Here is a 21,761-nt window from a genome sequence, read left to right on the forward strand (position 1 = left end):
AAAATCCAGTTTTAGAGCATTTCACCTATACATCTGTAGTCAAAGCACTGCACAACAGAACTGCATTTGAAAACACATTTGCTTTAGATTTCTTTCTTAAATCTTCTGAAACGTCCCTAAGAGACTTTATATCAATATTCTAGTGTTATTAAAGCCTTCTTGATTTTTTTTTTAAATTTTGTAAGGTCATCATTTCATGAGTAATTTCATTTCTTGGTTTGAGCGGGGGGAAAGGACTAGTGGGTAAAATGACTATGTGTGAATTAGAAGCTAGAATAAATGTTGACTCCCTCAAAAGGCCAAAATTCCCACCACATGTGTTTTGTTTTTTATTCTCACGCAAGGACTTTTTTTTTTTTTTTTTTTAATTGCTTTGGGGATGGGGGGGAGAGGGGCAGGGAACAGAGACTGGTTGCACCCTCTTGTACATGCCCTGGCTGGGATCAGACACCCGACTTCGTGGCTTATGGGATGACGCTCCGACTGACTGAGCCCCACGGGCCAGGGCTGTCTTGGTGAGGTGTTAGCACACAGATCATGATTAATCGTAGTGCGCAGTCCCGGTCTTGCCGATTAGTCCACAAATTCTGTCTTAATATTTTTTGCTCTATACTATATATTTGACTTAAAATATAAAAATGAACATTTCTAAGCCAATAAATATTTCTGTTTATTTTGAGTTGGAATTGTGGATGACCTGTGGTTGTATTTGATTTAATTTATTTGGTTTAATGAAATTGCTAGTTTTGACCATTTTTGACCCTCAAAGCTGTGATGGTTGCAGTTACATCCTGTGCTTCCTCCAACTGCATTTCATGATCACTCGTGTTATTGGGCACACGTGCGTGGGTAGAATTGCATTTTAACAGCAGTCTAGTAAACTGACACTGGCTGGGCGTCGTGGGTGCAGATGGGTGTGCCGCATTGTCCTGTTGCGGTGTCTTATCACGACACCTGCTCTTTCAGCTCTATGTTTGGAAGAGTATTTTACCATAATCTAAAAATCTTGTCACAGAGGTCTTAGTTAAATCATTTTCTTCTGAAATTTATTTTTGTGTTACTTTAGGAAAGGATTTAAGGAAATTGATATGAGATATTTTGGGGGCAGGTAATTTTTGGATGTCATAAATACACACTTTTTAGGAAACCTTAAGTTCTTAGACATATTACCAAAGTGTTATTTGCCTTCTTCATTCTCATTCACTTCCAGGTGTATGGGTGGAGCTTTCCAGGGGCAAGCAAAATGTGTAGTGTCTGACCAGATTGAATTTTAAGCGAATCCAGCTGTCTTCTAGTCTGTCATACATTAAGGAGATTTGCAAAAATGTAAGATGATGTCATTCTGTTCACAGAATTTTACTTTGTTTTTGCAAATAGATAGTTTTCAAATGTTTATTAACATTTATATTTGCAGAGTTAATAACTTAAAATTTCTTAGTTCTAATTTCTACTGTGATAAATATTGATCGATAAAATCCCATAAATGGAAGCTCTTTGAGGTACTCATTAATTTTTAAGAATGTGCGAGGGTCCTGAGATGACAGAGTTTGAGGTCTCCTGTCTTAGAGTATTAGGCGGATTTGGGAGAGCACAGGTGGAGAGTAGCTTGGAAAAAGAATGATGCATCTGAAAAGGGAATTAGAGGGCTTGTGGTGTGATTTGGGAAGACTGAAGGTGAAATTTTGGTTTTATCAGGGACAGAATACGAGAGGTGTGTGAGGCAGTGATGTGCAACATGTAATAGACTGTAGCTTTGCGGCTAGATTGCCCCTTTTCAAGTTGTCCCAGGTTCAAATCCCAGCTCTGCTACTTAACCAAGCGTGTGTGACCTTGAGCAAGTTATTTAAACCCTAGGTCTCAGTTTCCTCAACTGAAATAAAATGAGGATAGCAGCTACCTCAGCGGGTTGCTATGATAATTAAAATGAGATAATCAGGTAAACTATTGCATTGTGAGTGAAAGCACAGGCTTTGGATTGGAGTGGTAAAAAGTCACAATTGTGACCCTTGTATATCTGACCTCAGGCAAATTACTCATTCTCTGGACCTCCCTTTCTTTATGTAAGGAGAATAATATTGGGTTGGCCAAGGAGTTCACTTGCTTTACATAAACATAAAAGGCACATTTTTCATTTTCACTAATAACTTTATTGAACAACATTCACCGTTTTGTTCCACTGCCTCCTGTCATCTTTCAGTCAACTTCATAATTCCACCTTCCTAAAAGTTTTTATCTTTTTGAACAAAGAACTGTCCTAGGTGCCTTTTTGCAGTCTTCCAGGGAATTGAAATTTTGTCCATTCAGAGAATTTTGTAAAGACCCAAATCAATGGAAATCTGAAGATGCAATGTCTGGTGAACACGCAGATGAATCATAGCTTTCCAGCCAAGCTGTCACAGTTTTGCTTGGTCATAAAGGAAACATGCTGTCTTGCATTATCCTGATGGAAGGTTATGCATTTTCTGTTGACTAATTCTGCATGCTTTTCATCGAGTGCTGCTTTCAGTTGGTCTAATTGGGTGCAGGACTTGTTGAAATTAATCATTTGGTTTTCCAGAAGGAGCTCATCATAGAGGACTCCCTTCCAATCCCACCATATACACAACATCACCTTCTTTGGAGGAAGACCGGCTTTCGTTGTGATTGGAGGTTCATTTTGCTTGCCCCACCATCTCTTTGTTCCACATTATTGTAAGGTACCACCTCTTTTCATCGCCTGTCACAATTTGTCTTAATAATGGAATGTTTTTGTTACATTTAAGCAGAAAATTGCATGTAGAAATACAGTTAAGAAGGTTTTTCTTGCTTATGTGGAACCCAAATATCAAAGCAATTAACATAACCAAGATGGTGTGAATGATTTTCAACACTTGCTTTGATTGTTTTGCCTGTGTCCTGGGTGGTATAACATTGATTGTTCTCAGTGTTTTGAATTGATTGCTATCAACTTCAGCTGGTCTCCCCAACCCTGGTGCATCTTTCAGCGAGAACTCTCCAGTATGAAACCTCGCAAACCCCCTTTGACACATTCAGTCATGGTGCCTTCTCCACACACTGCACAAATTTTTCTTTTTGTCATTTCAGTTGCATTTTTACTTTTCTTGAAATAATAAAGCATAATATCTGAAAATGTTGCTTATTTTCTTCCGTCTTCAATATTAAAATGGCTACACAAAATTCACCAATTTGTTTTGAATGATTTTTTTAAATGCATGCTGATATGACAGCTGTCACAATACAATCTAACAAAATTGTTTCGAATGAAGTTAAAGACAACTAAGTGCTATTAAGATCCTCCTTACAGAAAGAAACAAACAAACTTTTTGGCCAACCAAGTAGAAATTACTTGCTGGAGTCCAGAGGATTAAAATGTGATAATGCGTATGAAGGGCCTGATGGGCCTGCCAGGCGGTGAGTGCTGAATGTTAGCTCGTGCCTAGGGCAGGGCGAGGCAGATGGGCACTCAGCACAGCCTCACCGTCACTCTCGCCCGAGGTCTGCTCTTGTTTTGTCAGCATGTCACCGAGATCACTTCCACACAGTTTAACTTTTAGGTCTGTCCCCTTGTTTCTTACCCCAGGCTCTCCGAGCGCCAAGATTCTCAGCCTTTGGGCACTGAGATCCTTCTCTATGGTTTCTCTGGATTTTGCTTTCAAGATTAGAAGCCTAGATAGGAGTTTTTGCTTATGGTAAGGTAGGCACTGCTTCTGTTAAGCATACTTGTCTCTTGCAAAATGTTTCCTCTTCTGTTTTTTCCCTATCACAGCCTCTCCCCTTGAATTGTTTTAAGTGTTCACCAAGTATTTAATATTTGCCAGGCTCTGAAGACATAAAAGTATTTAAAATATGAGAAAGTGCAAGATACCTATACTAGAGGATCAGTAAGTGAGATGTGAAAAAAAATTACATTGTGATTAAAGAATAAATAGAACTGTAGGAATTATCTTAAAGATTCGGAATAACCCAAGGCAGGGAATAATAAACTCCTGTATTTGGGAGGGATAAAGAAGAAAGGCCTTTTAAAGCTGGTTACTTGAGTTGGCATTTGAAGGATGATTAGTGAGTACGGTTTTTGGGGAGAGGGACAGAGGGCAGAAGCACTAGCACATGCTGAGGCGTGGTGCTCTGTGAGAGGTAACCGGGAGCGGGGGAGACCCAGATGATGCAATTGGAGAGGCAGGCACACGAGGACCTGGTTGTGGGCACACTTTGTTTGGTAGGTGTGCTTGGGTTCAGTTAGTTCAACGTGTATTTGAGCCCCTTCTGTGTCACATGCTTTGTTAGAGTCCAAGGATACAAAAATGAAGGAGATGTGGGTTCAGAACCACGAGCTGAGAACCTGGGTGTTCAGAAGACCATTTTGGACAGTGTCTAGGATGCATTGAAGTGGGGAGAGTAGAGGAAAGAAGAAGGTTCTGAGACTGGTGGAGTAGCTCAGGTGAGGGTCTGGGGAAGCAGGGCAAAGTGGATAGTCGGTTCAGGAGGTGAAATGGGCTAGAATAGAGACTGGATGTGAAGGCTTTGGTTAGCTGGGAAGAGTCAAGGATAATGCTCGTATTTCTGGTTTGGAAAGCTGGGTGGTGATTACAGGAAGAGGGACAGGATTGAAAAGCAAGACCACAGTTTCACTTTTATGTAAGATCTAACCAGTATCTTGTTTCTTTCACTAGCTGTTTATTCTACCCATCTGGTGCAGTTCAGGTACCTGGATTTGAGAGGTGTCTTGAGTTGTGAGGTACCTGCCACAGTGTCGTTGACTGTTTATAATAGTAACCTTAAAGTCCAGAAATCCACAGTTAGGATTTAAGTTTTGCTTTTTAGATGAGTAGTCATCTTTTGGAGAAGTTTTAATACTTGTTTGTTTTGCCACTAAGGACAGCTCCGGAATGAGGTTAATCATGCATGTAAACATTTAATTGTGGTGGAAAGCTGGGTAGAAAGAGGAGAAAGCAAGGGTGTGACACTGAGTAAGGATGATTTGGGTTTAAGGGAGATGTACAAGTACCTGAACTGCACTGAGGTTGTAAGAAGGACTTGGAACTGGAGTCCAGGGGAGCCATCTGTTTTTATTTACAGTAGAGCCACAACATAGTTTTCATTTGTAGAATTCAACTAACACACTTGGCAAAGCAGAAGGTACATATACCATCTCGGCCATAATTAATATACATTTAAAATCCCAGGCCCTGGCCGGGCAGCCCCTTTGGTTATAGATGGTCGACCTAGTGCTGATGTTCAATCGAACCCAGTCCGGGCGCATGCAGGTATCGACCCGTGAGTGCACAGACAAGTGGGCCGACAGATCCTCTCTCTCTCTCTCTCCCTCTCACTCTCTCCCTCTCCCTCTCCCCTCTCTCCCTCCCTCCCTTCTGTCTCCTGTCCCACCCCACTCATAGTTCCTTTATCTCATTCTAAAAAAAAAATCAATAAAAAATCCCAGAATATTATCATCTGTTTAAAAATACCAAATTATTATGTTTATATGACATTTCAAATGTCTTCATGTCTTGGTGGCAACAGGTTTGTTGTTACACAGAATTTCTTAGTGTACCTGTGACTAAATGTCATTTGGGTTGTATTCAAAGAGGGAATAATTTTTTTTTCATTTGTGGTATTAGAGTTTTGTGGCATTAGAGTAGTGGCTTGGTGTTTTTGTAATGGGAAATAGGTTATTTTTAATTCATGTTTAGAATTTGATTTTATTTGGATATTTCCTTTTCTGTTTTAAAATAACCACCATTTTCCTACTACCCTGTTCATCAAAAGCATGATGCAGAACTAATGTTTTGAAATTTGTAGACTTTTTCATTGAGTTATTAGTGTGTCTTCACTGTAAAATATGAAATAATGGGCTGTAATAAACTTGGTGTCAGATTATTAGAAACATGAGTTATGTGGTACTTTTAAATCCGCTGAAAGCTGTCGGTTTTAGATTGGTCTTTGAAGGAGGACACGGAATGGACGATTATTTTGTCTGGTCTCACTTTGTGAAAGGTGTTCCTGGGTCTAGTGCTATTGGAAACAGTTTGTGAGCAGTTTATGTATGGCCCACTGTGGAGGCCTTGGTGGGTGCTGGTAGGGGATAGTTTTTGGGCTTAGCTTGGAAGTGTGGGTAGAATTTCTGTGTGAGAATGGCATGGAGACAGGGAAACATGGAACTTATTTGAAGGGTGGCAGTTTATCTGCCAGTTCCATCAAAAGGTTGGAAAAAGAAATGCATGCAAAAGAAAAAGAAAAGTACCCGGGCTTGTGTGGCTCAGTGGATTGAGCGCGGGCCTGTGAACCGAAGAGTCGCTGGTTCGATTCCCAGTCAGGACACGTGCCTGGGTTGCAGGCCAGGTCCCCAGTGTGGTGCATTAGAGGCAACCACACATTGATGTTTCTCTCCCTCTCTTTCTCCCTCTCTTCCCCTCTGTCTAAAAATAAAATAAAATCTTTTTTAAAAAAAATATTGGACAAAAGTCTAGAAAGGCAGGCTATTTTGAATTCAAATTTGTTTTCTAAGCAGTAGTAAGTTGGGTGGGGGAGAGAGGAGGTCATGGAATCATAGTTTTAAAGCTGGTGTAGGCCAGAAGTAATTCAGATAAGCTTTTCAATTCTTTTTTCTGAAGTCTGCTCTCAACAAAGGATTTCTTTTTCCTCTGAATTTTGTAAAGTAATTAGAACTTGGCTTTATGAAGAATAATTTGAGTGGTATGTAGGTTAGGTGTATATAATCTTAAAGCATAGATACCAATTATTAGAGGCTATTGTAATAGTTGGAAAAAAGGGAACTAAAGTCCTAAGTTAGCCCTGGCCAGCGTCGCTTAGCTGGTTGGAGTGTTATCGCATAACCAGGTTCGGTTTCTGGTGAGGGCACGTGGAGGTTCCAGGTTTGATCGCTGGTCCGGATGCATACCATCCCCAGTTCGGGCGCCTGCAATATCCAGTCTGGGCACCTATGGGAGACAACATTGGTGCTTATCTCTGGCATCATGTTTCTCTCTCTCCCTCCTCTCTCTAAAATAATGAAAAAATGTCCTTGGGTGAGGATTCTAAAAAAATTAAAACACAGAAGTACTAAATTAGAATGATGTCTATTAAAATAAGAAAGAGTTGTAGTGTGATTATATGGTTGTGGGATTTTTTTCTTTGCTTCCCTAGTAGATGGAAATCCAGGATCATGAATTTTTTATTCTTTATTCCTAGCACCTTGGCAGAGTGCTTGGCACATAGAAGGTGCTTAGTAAATATTTGTTGAATTAATGATTCTATAAAGAAAACTACCTTAAAAGGTTTGGGTGTATTGAATTGTTTTTGGATTTTTCTTGCTTGTTCTTCTATGGAAACCTGATTCTGGGTCATGAAAAAGAGAATGTTTAGACCAGTTCATGAGTGTGATGTGCTAGGCCTTATATGGGACCCCAGGAGATACAAACTGCTTGGGAAAGAGATGCTCTAGTGAGTAAATACACGACGTGCAGAGGAGAGAACAGGGAGCGCGTGTTGTGCCTTTGTCAAGAAGGACTTACAGGGCTCTCAGTGTGACCTGAGTGGTCTTGCAGAGTGAGTAGGAGTTGAGTGCAAAAATTGTCTTTGCTGAAGGGATTAGCATATACATTGAAAGACTGTGTCTTAGAAGTAGGCTTGCTCTAATTAACTTAGGACTTCATAGGGTGCTATGTGAGTGGCCGAAGATGAGTGAGAAAATGCTAAGTCCAGATTGTAAAGGACTTTGAAGTTTGGACATTAGGTAGGTGGACAGGAAGGGCCACTGTAGGTTATTAAGTAGGAAAGGATGTGAGCATCCTTCAGGAAGATAGATGTAGAGGAAGTCGTTTTATATTTGAAACTGAGCAGTGAGGAGGGTCTAAATTAACTTAAAGGAGCTTTGAAAATGGAGAAAATGGGTTAAAAATCCTGAAGGTGTAAAAAGTCAGTCAGATTTAGTGAAAAATTAGGTAAGACCTATTGAAAAATTGGATAGGGAGAAGTAAATTGGTACCAAGGTTAATGTCACTAGCTTTTTATATATGCCCTGACTTGCAGCTCTGCGAGGAGCCTGGTCAAACAAAAGGGTCGTTCTGCACATGAGTTTTGCTTCCCTTTCTTCTTCCTCTGCCCCTTTTTGTCTCCTTAATGTTTGAGAAAGAAGTACAGCACAGGAATGAAGGAGAGAATATAAAAAGCATGGAAAGGAAAAGACAGATTAAATATAGCTTTTTATTTTGTTAGTTGAGATGGGCTGTGACTCAACCTCATTTCTCTTGAAAAAAATCTGGGTAGTATAATTAAAATAGGTTATTTAACTTTAGAGTGCTTTTTAACGAACACATTTTTGTACATGGCCTAAATAACACTGCATAATCATTAATATTGTAAATAGGAGCTAAGTATGAAATGTTTCTTCAACTGTCCACAAAATGTCCTTTATTGCTGATCTGTGGATCTTATATAGGGACTATTCATCACATCTGATGATATCTCTTGATTTTTTTCAAACCTAGAATAGTCCTGGCACTGGCTTGCTGAAGTCAGCAGACCAGTTACCCTGCAGAGAGTCCTGCATCCTCATTTTGTCAGATCGCTTCTTTGGTGTCATCGTAAGCGTTGTTGGTGTGTACTTCGTATTCCCTCACATCAAGAGACAGCAGTATCTGGACCTCCCCCCAGTAGCGGTTGCAGAGCTTGTTGAAGAAGGGAACAGTTTATTTCTCCTCGAGCGTTTTCCACCTTACGATCAGAAGACAGTCTGGGTGGTGGTGTTACCCCAGCTTTACACCAGTGATTCATATAATGGTTTTAACCCAGTTTATAATCCTTGCTTTAAAGAGGGTCCTTAGCAATTACGAAATGATGTTGCTTTTTAAAAAAAAGTTCTTTCTTCTTTTATTAGCTGTCCTTCTTTTGTAAAGTAGGACTTTTCCTTCAACTGGGGCTATTTGACTGCTCTGAAGTGCAGTACCTGCTAAAAGTATAAACACTTAAGTCTTTCTCAGATTACCAGTTGTCTTAGTGTAATGGTTGCCCCAGTTTTGGTGGCTGATTTGTGCTTATGGCCTTCCCTTCACTCCCTCCCTCCCCTCTTGCTTTTCTTCTTGCCTTGATTACTACACTTGTCTTCTGTTACTTAATCCATCTTTTACATCATTGCCAGCTGTTCTCTGCAACACAGATACTGATTTAGTGTATTTCATTCCATCATCATTATGGTTCTTTTTGCTCAAATTGTCACAGCTTTGGCCAGTGAGGGCTCCTTCTAGCTGGCTCCTGTACCATGTTGACATGACATGATAACCCCATTAGGCTTAGCTCTTCGGCACTAAAGGAAGTCCCAGGCTCATTTTATAAAATTCCCGCCTCGACCTTCTAATTGGGCATTTTGCAAAGAACTTTCTTTGCTTTCTTAATATTAGAGATCAAAATCAAGGATTGGGAGTGCTATTGTTTCAGAGGTAACATTGCTTCTAGAACCCTTCAGTGGCTCCTTAGAAACAAACAAACAAAAAAATCATGAGTTTATGTTAATATTCTCAAGTCAGTTTTAGTATTGGTGTTTTCATTTAATTTCATTTACTTATAAATATTCCCTTACCCTGAAAATCATGGTTCTTAACATCATTGAGTACTTGCTTGCTTATGCCTACAATGTGAAGTAATTCAATGTCATACCAGTTGTTTATTAACACCTCCTCTCACAGCTTCGTCACCGTCCGTAGCGTGGCTGCCCAGTGACTGATTCCACCCCATATTCTCTGTGATGGTGATTTAGGGTTTTTGCAATTTTTTTTGTTGTAAACAATGCTTATTTACAAAAAGTACATGGGTTGTTTGTTCTCTTAGTAATTGCTTGTCTGAAAACGCCCTTTAGTTTGTCTTCACACTTAACCAACTTTTTGAGATTGGAATATTCTTTTGTTGAGATAAAATATACGTGAAATGTATAATCTCAAATGTACAGTTTGAGTTTTGATTAACTATATAGACCAATATAAACCACACCTCAGTTAAGATCCCAAATATTTTCATCACTCCTGAAAAGGGCCGCCTCTGTTATCACTACAAAATTCATGTAAATTAAATGTCTTTTGGGTCTCTTTCATTCAGTATAATGTTTGAGATTCACATATGTGTGTGTCACATCCGCAGCCCTTGCTTATTGCTGAGCAGTACTCAGGTACGTGGCTGCGTTGCCATCTGATCAGCCTTTCACTGCTGATGGACCCTGGGGTGTTTTCAGTTTTTAGCAGTAGGAATAAAGGGGTTGTGGCTGACATTTGCATAGATGTCTTTGTGGACATTTTTATTTCTTTTGGGTCAGTACTGAAGGGTAGATTTGCTGAGTTACTGAGTAGGTAATTACTATCATAGTGTTATGTTGATCGTTTTTTTTTTTTTTGCTTTTGTCATTTTGCCTTTTATGTTACTAAAAGGAAATATGTTTATATATTCTGTGACTTGCCCTTTTTTGGGGGGGGTCTCAGTCTTGTTTTAGAGATTCTAATATTCAGATACTTATACTTTTCCCATTAGGTTTACACTCTCCCTTTTTGTCTCAGTTTGTCTTGTTCCATATACTTTACTTGTTTTTGTTTATGAGTTTCATGTTCTTTAGCATGAGAAGCACATTTTTTTGCAAAATAGTTTTCTGTTTCTGTGGTACTTTGGGGGTTTTTTTGGTAGTGATGTTTGTATAGTCATTATGCCGTGTTAAGTTTGTTTGACGTTGCCTGCTCTGTGTTGGTTTGCTTCTCATTCAGTTAATGGTGTGGATGGGTTCTTAGGTACCTCGTTTTGAAGGCTAAGTATGCCTGGGGTGGGTGAGAGGCAGGCCGTGGCACACGCGTTGGCTGTGGGCAGTTGTGATTGGCGATTTCAGCTCTGGGTTTGTCATTACATATCCTTTTCCCATGGGAAATGTTCAACTATTTATCCCCAGTTTTGACTGAACATAAGTTTGACTCCTGACAGAAATATAGGCCAGAGGCTGCTATCTCCTTTCCATACGTTCCTGTCTCCAGCAGCTCTTTCTTTCCACTTACTCCTAGTCAGAGGATGGTTAAAACAGGTTTAAGTTAAGGGCTGTAACTCGGGAACTGTTCATCTCTTGGGGGCTGTAGTGGGGTCGGGTGTAACTTTTCACACCAGGCCTTTGTGGAGGTCTTCATTCCAGGCTGCTTCCTTAGTTCTTCTTGTCTTAGACCTTTCCTCTTTACCTTAGAGTCTGATAAATTCCTTACACCCCCCCGTGAATCCTGCCCCAGCTCTTCACCGCATTGTGCCTGTGTACACACACGCACACACTCGGCACTTCTGAAATGGGCAGAGACTGTGGGTTCCTGGCATTCTTCCCTGTGGGAGAGGATAGTCTTTTCCAAGTTGATGGTATGCAGTTAGTCCACCCTTAGTTTAAATGCTTCAGGACAAACAAACGTCCTTTATTTGTTGTGTTATGGTTTGTAAATCATCTTCGCAACACTGACTTTCCTAGGGTGGTTCTGTATTTTTAATCCATTTCATAAAATATTTATGAAAGCTTATGTTTCTATGCTGGTAAGTAAAGTCCTGTTTCTTCAAGACAAGTAATGATTCTAGCGTAATAAACTGTTTCTCTGAGATCTAGCAGGGGGTGGTGTTACGCTGCAGGATCAGCAGCGATGTCAGGCCCTGGATTGGAGCAGTAGGAGGTGGACTAGTCAGGTGCCATACACCTGCTGACTCTGGCCTAGCTATTTTTAAAAAGTCTCTTGTAATTCTCCTTGACAGTTTTCAAGTCTATTTTGGAAACCCTTTATTCTTTTTTTGTAGATGACAATCTACAGTGAAATACTGTATTTTTTAGAGAGTGAGATCTGCTTTGTTGATTTCAAAGCCTTGGGGGGAAATCTTAAATTATATGTGTTGGTACATCCTTGTCTCTGCCTAGTCTCCAGTGCTGTGTTGTGTCCACTCCCGGGAAAGTGGGTGGGGTGTGCTGCTGGTACTGCTCCTCAGAGGAGCTTGCCCGTCCGGTGCGCTGCCGTTTTTATTCTGACAAGTCCCCGGTCCCTCCACCTTATCCTTATCCCCACAGATTTGGGAAATAGAGAAGAGCTCACTGCTTTTGAGTTTAGAGTAATGGCCTGTGTCTCAAATTTTAAGACAACCCATCTTCTGTTATAAAAAGCAAAGAAAGGGAGTGGTTGGCTGCTGTGGCAGAAATCACGTCTCTGATGGAATGACTCCAGGTCCAGGGCTTGGTTTTCAGATTTCTTAGCTCAGTAGCACTTGTATCGGTTCTCAGAGCTGCGATCAAACTCTGGATATTGATTCACACTCAGCTCACATGATATTGGTGAATCAGACTTCTGAACTTTCAGTGAGAAGTCAGGTTGATTAATAATAGGACCTAAATACCTCCGCTGGACAGAGTAATTTCTTCATTATTAAATTCTATTTGGAAAAGGCAATAAAGAGCAAGTGGTTGTTTTGTAAGTAGAATCCGATCAGAAAAATGGCATTTGGCTGATCTTAAGGAAAGTTTTCAAATTCTGGTAGCCTTGCACAGCGTTTTGTGTTTTCTAGGTTGTTACTGGTGTAGTCATGGTGTTCCGAAAGGTCACTGGCTTTGACCAGTTGTCCTCTGGACTGAATGGGGACATTTCTTGACTGTGTAGTTCTCCGGGTTGGGTATTTTGTAGTGGTCTATAAATTCAGTTGTTGTATTTAGAAGAGGACAGTTTTTAACAAAACCGAAAATAGTGTTATTTCTTGTACACGTGATTATTCTCACCATTTGTATTCTTTTTTCAAGCAGCTTTTTAGGATGACTTTCCTCCTGCGTTTTGACCGCGTGGTCAGAGCCCCTGTCTGTGTTTGAAAAACAGCATGCGCCCCATCAGTAGGGAGATAGCGCAGCACGAACAAAATAACTACCTTTTCTCCATTTCTTCATTGTGGGAAAATGCACATAACATAAAATTTATTATCTTAGCAACATTTTTAAGTGTGGTGCTCACTGTTATTACATTCATAATGTTGTGCAGCCGTACCATCTTTATAACGTTTCTCGTAATAAAGAAACTCCGTGCCCAGTCAATAGTGACTTCCCATTCCCTCTCTCCCAGGCCCTGGCAACCTCCATTCTACTTTCTGTCTTTGTGATTTTGACTATTCTGAGTACCTCATATAAGTGAAATTATATAGTGTTTGTCTTTTTGTGATTGGCTTATTTCACTTAAAAAGTAGCTTTAACTTTTAATCAGATATATTCAAAGCCTGATTCTGCTACTTCCCAGTGTTATAATACTAGTAAAATTGCTTAAACCTTTTTGTGTTCAGCTTTCCCTTGGTAAAATGGAATTAATTTCAACTCTGCGGGAAGAAGTAGCAAAAGACCGAATCTAGAGAGAGTACGAGAAAAACCAAGAGAAAAGATACCCTGGAAGCCAAGTGAAATAAATGTTTCTAGGAGGGAGTGATCATCTACATCAAGTATTGATCATAGGATAAATAAAAGGCGGTCTGAGAAATGACCTTTGAATATAACAGCGATTTTCAACTGGTGCGCTGCAAGAACGTTTAAAACACGCAACACCTGACTATTTAGTCAGGGTCTCTGACCTCTTTTCCCTTCGATTGTCAAAACAATAGTCAACACAACAATAGCCATTAAGTGTGCCTAAGTCAAAATTATACCAATTTTTTTTGTCAGATAAGCAAAAAATATAGCATATTTTTTGGTGTGCTGCAGAATTTAATAATTAGTTTGTGTGGGCCATGGGATGAAAAAGGTTGAAAATCACTGGGAAAGCCCTGGCTGGATAGCTCAGTTGGTTGGTATGTTGTCCTGATATGCCAAGGTCTTAGGTTCAACCCCCAGTCAGGGCACATACAAGAATCAATCAATGAATGCATAAATAAATGGAACAACAAATCTCTCTCTCTCTCTCTCTCTCTCTCTCTCTCTCTCTCTCTCTCTCTCTCTCTCTCTTTCCTCCTCTCTCTCTCTCTTTCCCCTCCCTCCCTCCCTCTCTCCCCTTCTCTCCCTTTCCCGCGCCACCCCAACTCCCTTCCCTTCCTCATTCTCTAAAAATGTTTTTAAAAAATCTCTGGGTTATAACAATGTGAGGTCACTGGTTTTCTTCTTGACAGTTTTTGGTGGAATGTGAAAAGCATGTACTGGTGTGAATGGGTTTAACTGGGAGAATAGGTGTAGGAGACAGGGAGCATGCACAACTGTTGAGTTTTTGTTTGAAAGAGATGAGAGAAAGAAGTGTGGTAACTGGAAAGAGAAATGGGGTTAAGACTTTTTTTAAAAAAAATAGACAAAGTAATACCATGTATGTGAAAAGAAGGTAAAGATCCAATAGGGAAGGGAAATTTGATGTTGGAGAAAATCGCCAGGCAATGTCCTTGAATAGGCAAAATGATGGGGTGGGATCATGTGCAAAGAGGGCAGGCATTTTGTCCTGAGTGAAACAGAGTTGTATAGAGAGATGGGCTAGGTCGGACTGCATACAAAGGCCTCTTCTGGTTTTCTGTTTTCATGAGAAAATCGGAGAGCAGGAAGATGGAGGAGTGGGTGTTGGAAATTTGGAGAAGTCATGTAGGATAAGGGACTGGGAGAATTTACAGTACAGTTTCTGGTCAGTATGAAGAGTCCATTTGAGGGAAATAGTCGCTGACTAGCTCTCTTTAAATTCACATGGAGATAGGTTTTTTCCAGCTATGTTTAGCTGTGTAGGTATTCATAGTAGGTGGAGAGTTGGTTTAAGTGGGTTATGTGGTTCATCCAAATGAATAAGGTAAAATAAGACTGGGCAAGAGGTTTGGGGGAATATGCAAGAGAGTGAAATTTCATTCCACCTAAATATTTCAGAATATGTCTATAACAGATAAGGTTTTTTTTTAAGCCAACAAGTGAAATGAACAATAGTCCTTTAATATCTATATATATATTTAGTTTTTCAAATTTGTCCGATTCTCAGAAATTTTTTTAATGGTTAATTTGTTCAATCCTTCATTTCTCCAAGAAGCTCCTAATGGGAAGGGTATTTAGAGATCATAATACGGGTGTCTACTTTTTTTTAAAAGACTTTATTTATTTATTTTTAGAGAGAGGGGAAGGGAGGAAGAAAGAGAGGGGGAGAGAAACATCAGTGTGTGGTTACCTCTCGTGCCCCCCTACCGGGGACTTGGCCCACAACGCAGGCATGTGCCCTGAATGGGAATTGAACCTGCAACCCTTTGGTTTGCAAGCCAGCACTCAATCCACTGAGCCACACCAGCTAGGGTGGGTGTCTACCTTTAAATAGATCTTGTTATTTTCAGTTATTTGATTCTTCATAATCTGATTGGTTTCTTTTCTTAATTTAACAGGCATGCCCAAAGAAAAATACGAGCCCCCTGACCCTCGGAGGATGTACACAATTATGTCCTCTGAGGAAGCAGCGAATGGGAAGAGATCACATTGGGCAGAGCTTGAAATAAGTGGTAAGACACGCAAGCATAAATTTATGGCATGGAGACTGAGACGTGGTAGAAAATTAAGTTTCTAGTGTCGGCACACAACAGAAGCAATGCTGTATTTTACCAGTGCTTATCCATCTTCGAAGCAGGAAGGTCCAGTGGGAAGAAGATGTTTTGACTCAAAGTTCCAAATCCATTCACTGCTGTTCTCTCAGCGTCAGTGTCCTGTTGTAAAATCAGGGTAATCGTGTCGAGGATGAAGTGAAAATACCCCGGGAGATGCCTTGTGCGCGCAGTTTGTTCTGGTAATTCTCTGAAGCAGTAGGGTTGAGCTTTTGCATTTTCAAATTACGGGTTTGTAATGGGGTGGGGACTGCTTGTTCCGGTGTAAGTTCTGGGGCAGGTTTGTTTCTCCTCACTTCTTCGTTTGCTCTTTTTGATCTGAGCCTTTGAGGACAGCCCTACTCAGAAACACAAAATCTCAAAGTAGATCTCAAAATTCTCTTCTACCCTTAGTGATCCCTAAACATTTTTTGGAAAATATGTAAATCCCCAGACCCACAGAGAATATCCTGAGCATCCCTGCCAGGGGGTATACAGCCCTTTTTTAATGCTCCAGAGGTGGTGAAGGGACATTACTTCTGAAGCAACCAAGGTTCATTGTAATGTTGGCCTAATATGCCTCCCCATACTTCCCTGAAACAATACAAAGTGTTCCCTTTCTGTCCTTGATTTTTTTCTTAATGTAATGAAGCAGACAGGTGCTATGTGTAAAACATTTTGCCAGGTGTTATACTAGGCATATGGAAGATACATAAATGAAAAAACACAGTCCTTGTTGTTCTGGAGCTTATGGCGTGTTAAGGGGTGAGAAGAGGGAGTATACCAGTATGAATAACTAACGGACAAAATGAAACTGCCAGGGCCAGGTAGAAAAGCACTATATAGGAAGCAAAAAGGAAGTAGTGATGATAACATTCTTCCCTTTCCAGCTGAAAATTTCTGGTTAACCTAATGAGTTAGTAAACCCAAACTCCCTCTTCTGCAGCCATAGAGGTTGGTACCCGCGTGGTCTCCTGGCTTCTCCTGATCTCCTTAAGGCCTGCTGGCCTTAACTAAGCTGACCACAGTGACATTTCCCTCTTCTTTCCCTTCTGTCCTCTGTGACTTCTGGGTTTGCCAGTTGCCCTCAGATCTCAGGCAGACACTACTCCCACTTTGCTCTTTTAATTTCTGCAGGACCAGTATTTAACTTCGTTTCTCTCTCTCTTTTTCAGCCTTATTAGCAGTTTTTGAATTGCAGTTCTTTGCATGTAGGGAAGTTTCCCCTTAAAACATCAGGATAAACTAGAAAATAGGAGATTTTGGGGTTAGTGTTCTCTGTTTACTCTGGACTTTGGGAAGTAATCTTTATCCAGGATGGGAAGGAAGAGAAGAGATCCCTCTAAGCGAAGTAGTCCTATCTTTACCAGCTGTAATCGAGGATAAACTATTGGTTGGCTAGTCTGTGGCACAGGACCTTGTAGTTCACAAAGCCACTATCAGGAAGGGCACTCTGTAGTCTTTTCAAAAGTATTTTTACTGAATTTATTGGAGTGTCATTGGTTAATAAAATATATAGGTTTCACATGCACAGTTCTCCAATACATCATGTGTATATTGTGGTGTGTGTTCGCCACCCCAGGTCAAGTCTCCTTCCATCACTGTTTATCCCCCCATTGCCCTCTTCTGCCTCCCCCACCCTCTTCTTCCTCTGGAAATTACCATACTGTTTGTGTCTCTGAGGGTTTGTTTTGTTTTGTTTTTGCTTAATTCCTTCACCTTTTTCACCCAGCCCTCCACCCATCCTCCTTTCTGACAGCTGTCAGTCTGCACTCTGCATCTATGAGTCTGTTTCTATTTAGTTAGTTTATTTTGTTTATTAGATTCCACACAAGGTGAAAATCATATGGTGCTTGTCTTTTCCTGACTGGCTTACTTCACTTAGCAGAACATTTTCTGGGTCCATCCATGCTGTCGCAAAAGATAAGATTTCCTTTTTTTACAGCTGAGTAGTCTATTGTGTAAGTGTACCACGGCTTTTTCTTTTTTAATTTTTTTTATTGTTGTTCAAGTACAGTTGTCTCCATTTTCCCGCCACCATTTCCCCCACCCCACCCACAATCCTACCCCCTACCATAGCTTTTTTATCCACTTGTTTACTGATGGGCACTTAGGCTGTTTCTAAATCTTGGCTATTGTAAATACCATTTCAGTGAACATAGGGGTACATTCCTCTTGTATATTCTTTTGAATATGTGTTTTGGGTTCCTTCGGATACATTCCCAGAAGTGAAATTGCGGGGTCATAAGGCAGTTCCATGTTTAATGTTTTGAGGCCCCGCCCTACTGCTGTCCACAGTGGCTGCCCCAGTCCGCTGCATTCCCACCAGCAGTGCACGAGGGTTCCCTTACAGTCTTGGTCCTTAATACATAAGCTCCTGTGTGTAGCAGTTGTCAAGGCTGAATTCATTTCATGCTGAGGCAGTTACATCCTGTACTTGCTCTAGCATCAGTTCCTTAAGGTCCTGTATTACAAGGTCGTAGGATTCTATGGTCGTCGATCCTGGACCGGAAACCATCTCATACGCTCCTTTGGTTCCAGGGGGATGATTGGTTAGTTCTTTGTGCCATTTGGAGGTAACCAGTTAAGCCAAGTGACTGTTAATCATTTGCTTTTAAGGGAGCCTTTTTAATTGTAAAATGAGCCACAGGTAAAGAAATTCACACAGACAAAATATATTAATGGATTACTGTAAGGCCAGAAGCCTTGTAACTACTACCCAGGTCAAGATTTAGTAGAATCCCCTCCGTATGCCACAGCCAATCACAACCCCCCTCTGTTCCCACAAGCAACCATTATCCTGACTTTTATAGTAACTACTTCCTTTAACAGCAAATTATGTATGCCTAAGTATTATGATTTAGTACCCACCCTTCTTTTTATTTGGTATGTCTTAATTTGCAGGGCCCCCCACATCCTTTTTTTTTACAAATCTTTGTGGGCTGGGGAGGTTTGCCCTGTTGGTTCCCTCAGTCCGTGTTTAGCTACCTGATGATACTCATGCAGTTTGGCATGTTTCTCGTCTTCGGCGTTTCTGCAAATGAGTAGCTGGTTGTAGAGGCTTGCTCAGATCAGACTTGAGCCCTTTGGCAGGACTGAAGGTGGTGGTGTGTAGGAGGTATTGTGTCTCCCCCGCCCCCCACTTTGGGACGCATGTAAAGTTTGTGAATGCCTCGTTTTCTGACAATACTGATAATTCATTGCCTAGAGCCATTAATTCCTTGAGGATTGTGAAATAATGATATTATAATTCTGTAATTTCTTTTCATTAGGAATAGTGCATCTATAAAGAGAAGCTTTCCCGCATTAACTAGAGTTTTTAAACATTTGGATTTCAAGCACGTGTCGTGAATTATAATTACTCTTGTTTTGATGCTTAAGTTGGCCTGTTGTTGGCTAACAGGAGAGCTGCTAAAAAGGAGTTCGGAGTTCTTTGACACACTCTAGTTGTCTCGCTATCTGGTATAGCAAGATTTTCTTGGCTCATCTTGTATGTTTCCTGCTTCAAAACTGGAATATCATTTTTTTCCCCAAGAAAACTGTTTTTTGGGTTTTGTTTTTGTTTTTGTTTTTTAAGTTGGAGATGCTATTTCAGACCATATCTGTAGCTAGGGATACTCATTGCTACTGGGGTGGTCATTTTTTTTCCTAGATCTTTTCACCGGACAGAGCTAGGAAATACGTGGATGTCCAGTTGTTGTGAAACCATTTGTTGAAAGACTGTTTTCTCTATTTTATTGCCTTTACTCCTTTGTCAAAGATCAGGTAACTAGCCCTGACAAGGACGGCTCAGTTGGTTGGCATCCTGCCACAAAGCAAAGGGTCACAGGTTCGATTCCCAGTCAGGGCACATATGAGGGGCAGCCAATCAGTGTTTCTCTCTGGCACTGATGTTTCTCTCCTTCTCTTCCTCTCTAAAAATAAATAAATAAAATCCATTTTGAAAGATGAGATGACTATATTTGTATGGGTTTATGTCAGGGCTTTCTGTTCTGCCAGTGAGGTGTCTGTCCATTCATCAGTAATAGGCTGTCTCGATGGCTGTAGCTTTATACATGTCTGAAACTGAATGCTGTTAGGCCTCCAGCTTTGTTCTTCTTCACTTTTGTGTTGGTTATTTTGTGTCTATTGCCCCGGTATAAACTTCAGAATTGGTTTGTTGATATCCCCAAAATCATTTGCTGGGTTTGGGTTGGTACCGCGTTGAGTCCATAGACCGAATGGAGCCTGAAAGGGGAGCTATCGGCAGGGGTGCTCCTGTCCGAGCGCACGGGGCAGCTCTCCCTCACTCAGCCCTCCAGTCTCGCCGCCAGTGTCGCAGCTGCCCGCACGTAGGCCATGCGCGCATATTTTCTTACACAGTTATTCATTATGAACTTCTTTGTAGTTTGATTTTCCTTTACTGAGTTTTTCTAAATCTTCCGTTCTTTTAGTGTTTTATCATTTTCTTAATACATTTTAGCTTGTTTTGAAGATGTCTGTAATAGGTTTTTTGGTGTTTGTGGTAGGTATGCTTTTGTTTGTAGGGAGTTGTTCTGGTCTTTATTCTTCTTTCTTAAAATAACTTCTTAAAATATATAACTTTTATGAAATTTGACCTTAGAACTTTTCTATTTTTTTTAAATTTAGTTTTCTGAACTAGAAGGTATGATCAGGAAAGTTCTCTAACTACTTGAGTTTTTGCTTCTTTTTTTTCTGTTTTGTTGCAGTGTGTGAGACTCTCTGGTTTTGTTCTCTTATTTTTATCTGGACCGTTTCCCCCCCCATGTCTTTTATTCCTGTCCTACTCAATTTTAATTCTATTTTTTTGAATTTTGTCCTCAGTGTGGGCCTTCTCTGGCGGGTTTGTAGGGTCCTGCGGGCGGAGTCTGCTTTCAGGCTTATTGTGGACGCTCGGCACTTTTTGCTGACTTGCACGAAACTCCCACTTGCCGTGTTCTCAGGCTGGTGCTTTCCAGTGGACACTAGTTGCTTTCTCTGTTTTCAGTTCCTTTAGATGGATTTGCAGTTAATGGTGTTATTGATATGGTTGGGTTTAAGTGGACTGTCACACGATTTAGAGTGAACACTGGAACATACAGGGTTCAACTGTGTGCGTCCACTTATACACAGATTTTTTTTCTACCTTTACTGTCACTGGTTTGTTATGAAGGATACATCTCAGGAACAGCCATGTAGAAGAGATGCACAAGCAAGCTATGGGAGAGGGGTGATCAGCCTGGGTACCCTCTCCGGGCGTGCCGTCCTCACAGCATAGTAGTGTCTGATACAGATTTTTAGAAGTAAATAAATACCTGTACTGTTTTCAGTCTCTAGTTGGGAGTCTGCAGATGTGGAGGGCTGACTGTGCATTGATCTATATACCATTTCGTATCAGGGACTTGAGCACGTGCCAGTTTTGGTGCCTGGAACCACCCCTCCCCACCCCACTCCTCTGGATACCGGGGGGTCACTTAGGTTTTTGAGGGAATCAAAAATTATGTTCAGTTTTCAGCCCTGCCTGGTGTGGCTTGGTTGGTTGGGCATCACCCCACAAACTGAGAGGTTGCTAGTCTGATTCCTGGTCAGGGAGTGGCATGCCTGGGTTGCGGGTTTGTCCATTTGGGGCGCGGATGGGAGGCACCCACGGGGTTTTCTCTCTAGCATCAATGTTTCTCTCCTTTGTTTTCCTCCCTCCCTTCTCCTCTCTCTCAAATAAGTAAATAAAATCTTTGAAAAAGAAAGTTTTATGCACTTTTCAACTGTGTTGAGGAGGTTGGCAATCCTAACCCTTACATTGCTTAAGAGTCAACTGTATTTTCTGTTTATTCCTTTTTTTTTCTATTTTTTGTAAAATTACATTTTATCTCCTTTGTTGACTAATAAGTTTTATGTAACTCTTTAATAATGGTTATTTTAGGCATTGTAATATAAAATATATCAGTAATATTATACCACTTCCTGTATAGTGTGAGCTTTAGCGACAGTATACTTCTGTTTCTCTTCTCCTGGACTTTGTGCTGTTGCTGTCACATATTTTACTTCTACATATGTTATAAATCTCACACGATATTGTTATTTTTCCTTTAAACAGTCGTATAGTAGGACAAGTTTTTTTATCCATGAACTTCATTCCTTTGTGTGTGAGCAGGTTTCTTTCTGTTCTTTTTCTTCTGATTGAAAGATTTCCTTTAATGTTTCTTATAATGAAGGTATGCTGGTGATTTTTATATAGTATAATTTTATATCTG

General features: G+C 40.6%; 1 protein-coding gene across 6 annotated transcripts in view; it reads left to right on the forward strand.

Annotated features, from left to right (window-relative positions):
- Positions 1-21,761, forward strand: part of CNOT6 (CCR4-NOT transcription complex subunit 6) — a 58,533-nt gene that overhangs the window by 6,949 nt on the left and 29,823 nt on the right. For 4 of the 6 annotated variants that reach the window (XM_053913011.1, XM_053913008.1, XM_053913010.1 and 1 more), the window contains one exon: positions 15,340-15,453. In XM_053913011.1, coding sequence (XP_053768986.1) covers positions 15,342-15,453 — 112 coding nt within the window. In that variant the 5' untranslated portion in view covers positions 15,340-15,341. Of the gene's footprint in view, positions 1-1,210; positions 1,327-2,557; positions 2,697-15,339; positions 15,454-21,761 lie in introns of all 6 variants that reach the window. The other 2 variants (XM_053913013.1, XM_053913012.1) reach the window with 2 other exon arrangements.

Source organism: Desmodus rotundus, chromosome 10 (genome assembly GCF_022682495.2).
Source record: "Desmodus rotundus isolate HL8 chromosome 10, HLdesRot8A.1, whole genome shotgun sequence".
Lineage (NCBI taxonomy): Eukaryota > Metazoa > Chordata > Mammalia > Chiroptera > Phyllostomidae > Desmodus > Desmodus rotundus.